Source organism: Rutidosis leptorrhynchoides, chromosome 8 (genome assembly GCF_046630445.1).
Source record: "Rutidosis leptorrhynchoides isolate AG116_Rl617_1_P2 chromosome 8, CSIRO_AGI_Rlap_v1, whole genome shotgun sequence".
Taxonomy (NCBI): domain Eukaryota; kingdom Viridiplantae; phylum Streptophyta; class Magnoliopsida; order Asterales; family Asteraceae; genus Rutidosis; species Rutidosis leptorrhynchoides.
In genome coordinates, this window is record NC_092340.1 from 6,770,930 (window position 1) to 6,775,205 (window position 4,276).

Here is a 4,276-nt window from a genome sequence, read left to right on the forward strand (position 1 = left end):
CAAAATCAACTATAACTATAACTATCTCAACAAAACATTTACACAGTTTTCAAGCCATACTCAACATTCATATTTTTAAACTGTACATGGCTACTTTCAACAACATAAACACAATGCATTACCTAATTTATCCTTATTGAACCCTAAAAAGCAACTGCAAATATCAGCTTTTCTAACAGAACTCCTCAAACAAATTATGACAATCTCAGCGTAGACACCAGCATCGATTTAGAAAGCATAATGCAAGATAAACAACCAAAAGTAGCAACAAAAAAAGAGAATACACTACCGTTTATAATACAAAATCCAAGACACGAAATTAAACTTCAGCAAAAACAAAATTTCAACAAACTACCTGATCATCACAAATTCAAAATCGATTTTATACGCAATACCCCCAAATATAACTCAAACCCAAACTGATATTACCTTTCGTTATACCGTTTCCACTATGAAAAATAAAATTATGAAACTAACCTGATTACTACTTCAATCGAAAATTGCGCTAGAAGAGTAATGTACGTGAATCATATGAAGGGTCAACCTAAAAAAATTTGCACAATTCGTTCGTCCAGGCATGGCTTTTGGAGCAATCGGTTTGTTGGAGCGCTGTTGTTGGCGGTGGCGGCGCTGCTCGCCCCCAGTGGCGATGGAGATGATTAATTTGGCTCCGTTCAAGATTTCTTATGCCGTTGTATGTATTGTTTTATGGAAGATAACGGCGTTTCAGTGTTTTGTTTTAGAGAAAGAATGAGGCTCGGAAGGTACGGGAAGGGGAAAAAGAAAGTAAATTGAACACCTTCAAAATTAAGGGAAAAGAGATGTCGTTATGGGTGGTTTGTTAAATGGAACGACTAAATTTGGAGAGGCTTTTAGCATATAAGGATAATAAATAAAGCCTTAAACAATTTAAAAAAATTCAAACCATGGAATAAAGTCTTAACTACTTGGAAACACACACACAATAAAATGGCAGAACAAGAGGAACCATGAAGATCATTGCACAACAACATAAATAACCCAATAAACTACTTAGTAAAAAGCCTTTGTAAACAGTTTATACTCCTACCACCATGTACTGTATGAACTAAACTGTTAATATCTAATCCTATTAACAACTTAAAGTTGCTAAAACATCAAAATCCAACAAAAGAAAGATCAGAACACCGGCCACAACGTGCGGTGGTAACCAAAGTCTAGTTTAGATATAGTAAAAAACTAAGCAACGAACAAACATATATGCTTGATACCAATTATTAAACTGTATGCAAGGGGTTCTTAGAAAGTTGAACTACCTTCTACTTCTGACTACTAGGCAACAGCGACATACATGTGACATCATGTTAGCAGCGACATACATCGCCTTATGCTTTGTGAATATTTGATCTTGCATCTGTATTTTATCCTTTTGCTTTATAATAACTTGATCTAGCATCTGTATATGAGCCTTATGCTTTGTGAATATTTGATCTTGCATCTGTATTTTCGCCTCCAACATAGCCACTTGCTTACTAATAACTTCATCTTGCATCTTTATACCTGCATCCAACATTTCCTTACTATAAGTGGGTATTCGATACAACTTCAAACTAGAAGTGGGTATTCGATACAACTTCAAACTGCTACATGTGTATAAGTAACAAGTACACATATATAGTTTAAACTTAACTATAAGTGGGTAAATAATACAACTTGACACTGCTAAATGTGTGTATATAAGTAATAGAATTGTTCCCACCAGTAGATGTGCATAAAAGTAGTGTATAAAGGTAAAATAGATTCGCAAATGTGTACATAAACTTACAAATGGACCTTAAAATTTTGCTTAACAAAATCTTACTGTAATATTCTTGTCCACAAAAAGAAAGGTTTCATGCTAAATCTGGATATAAATACACATCATTTTAAAAAGTTTATCCTCCACGGTACATATTTCAACATGTTTTCAACGTTTAATTTTTCATGCGGAATTAAATCTAAACAATTGTATTCACCTGAGGATGAGGATTATCTGTAATGAAAGTGACATTTGGAGACTTGTCAAGAAAGTAGTTTTTCAGTTGAACAGGGACAACAAAATGTTGTTGTGCCACCATCGTTTTCATCTTCAAATACTTTAAGTTATTGAATGGAAAAGGTTCAAGCAACATTTGATCCCGCTCCAGGCATGATGAAAGCAACTTTATATACAAAGAAACAGAAACTTTAATTCAGCATTGTGTTCATAGATGCACAAAAGGATAAATAAAATGCAATATATCTACTACAACAAAACTTTTTTATTTCAATCCCCAACAGCATCAAGCAGTAACCAAATGAAACAAACCCTAAAATCATTGAAACAACCCGCAACAACAAACAATCAGTAACTATTGATGCACCCAACCACCTGCGTCATTGTACGTCTAAAACCGAAGGTGTAAACATTTGATGCAAATAATGTATGTAATTAAAAATTAATTTGAAAGCATCTCCAGGAAAAGCTCTTTTCTATTTCTATAATTATAATAAAAAGCTTTTATTTCCAAAAGCTTGACACTTCTAAGCTTTGGAGTAAGAATTTTTTTTTATAGGTTTGTGAGTATAATTTGTACGAAGAAAAGCTTTTTCTCATTGGATTTAAAGCTTTTTTGAAAAGCTTTTATTATAAAAACTAAAGGTGCGTTTGTTTGCCTCTTAATGGAATGGTTCAGCACTGAATGCTGAATCATTCAGCATTCAGTGTGTTTGTTTCTGACCTCTGAATGACATATGGTGATGAATGGTTCAGAATTTAGCTCTGAACCATTCAGAGATGAAACACTCTCTTAACCATTAAGAGCCTAAATTATCCTTTATATTCTCCTCAAATCATATTCTGATCACCTAACTAACAAGTATATTGAATTTTTTTATTCATGCCACACGTAAATAAGGTAGTTTTAGTCAGTTCATATCGTTCATTTTAAATGATTATCAAACAGCTTATTTTCATTCAGAGCAAACCTTATTCAGAGGCTCTGGACCATTCAGATTTTGAATCATTCGGCACTAAATCATTCAGTTTTATCAAACGCACCCTAAATGGCATTGTAAAAAAGCTTTAAATTTTTTTTAAAACTAGAGATATTTGTATACCTCAGTGATGTCCATATCAAGGATGAGAAATTTGGCACTGTAGAGTTTATGGAATACACCGAGTAGTCTGGAAACACAAAAGTTTGTAGCCCATTGAATCAATGTATCAGGCCAAAACAGTTTCACTTTCTCAAGAGAATCAAAGCCCACTGCAGACTTATGCAAAGGATCACGGCAATGCAATACCTCAACAAGTTCAACATGTGCGGTCAAATTCTGAAGTTGAGGAGCAACCACGTTAAGAACATTTGGATAACAGTAATCGTAACGACCTATGATTATAAGACTAGAAAGTCGTGGGACACAGATTTAATTCTTCCAAGCCACCTGCGCCGATCTCAAGTAAGGCGAGGTCCTTTAGGTTCACACATTTGGAAAAAAGGTTGATGCGCTTATTTTTAGGTACATCTATGTTGAAGTTTGTCAAGTTCAACTTTTTCAAAACTGGAAAGTCCCATCCTGATTCTGATATGTGGCATCTTTTATCACACGAGGTAAAATTGAATTCAAGGGTGAGATCTTCGAGAGCCCGACAACTGAAAAGAAACTCTGGGAATTTGTGATATTTTGTAGAGGTCGATTCTAATTTCAGTCGCCTAATATTATGCAAGCCAGCATAGTTCACAATTCTTCTAGAAGTAATATTAGTAACTAGTTCCCGGCATCTTAGCTCCAATATAGAAACTTCTCTAAGATTGTTGCGATGTAATAGAGCATGGTTCACAAATTTATTAAAATGAGAAAGACTGGAAAACTTGTAACTATCTAAGTTTAGTTGGGGTAATAAAGTCCAAGAAAGCTTCCATCTTTTAGACAATGCACTAGTTTGCATAGCATACTTCAAGTCAAGAAAAGAAAGAATGTGATTGATGATATCATCTGGCAAGTTGCTTATTTTGTCTTCTCCTGCCATAATCTTCAACTGCTCGTATCCTAAATGTATAAGCAAATCATTTTATACAAAACGAAACAATAATCATACAAAAAAAAAAAAAAAAAAAACTAAGGCTAATCAATTTCATATTTCTATTCTTTATAGAAGTGGTTCATCCGTTCACAGCTTGTTTTCTCATATCTAAAGATTATCAATGTCGACATAAAGATTATAAGGTTCATGACAAACAGACTAAATATTATTATTTTGTGATAAATATTATTA

At 33.7% G+C, this 4,276-nt stretch overlaps 1 protein-coding gene across 1 annotated transcript; it reads right to left on the reverse strand.

The window, feature by feature from the left end:
- Positions 1-1,047: 1,047 nt before the first annotated feature.
- LOC139862170 (FBD-associated F-box protein At5g22730-like) lies at positions 1,048-4,030 on the reverse strand. Its single transcript, XM_071850730.1, has 4 exons — positions 3,552-4,030; positions 3,118-3,403; positions 1,995-2,180; positions 1,048-1,539 (listed from the first exon to the last, which is right to left on the reverse strand). Exons 1-4 carry the CDS (start codon positions 4,028-4,030, stop codon positions 1,534-1,536), a joined length of 957 nt encoding a protein of 318 aa, XP_071706831.1. The 3' UTR covers positions 1,048-1,533.
- Positions 4,031-4,276: the final 246 nt, after the last annotated feature.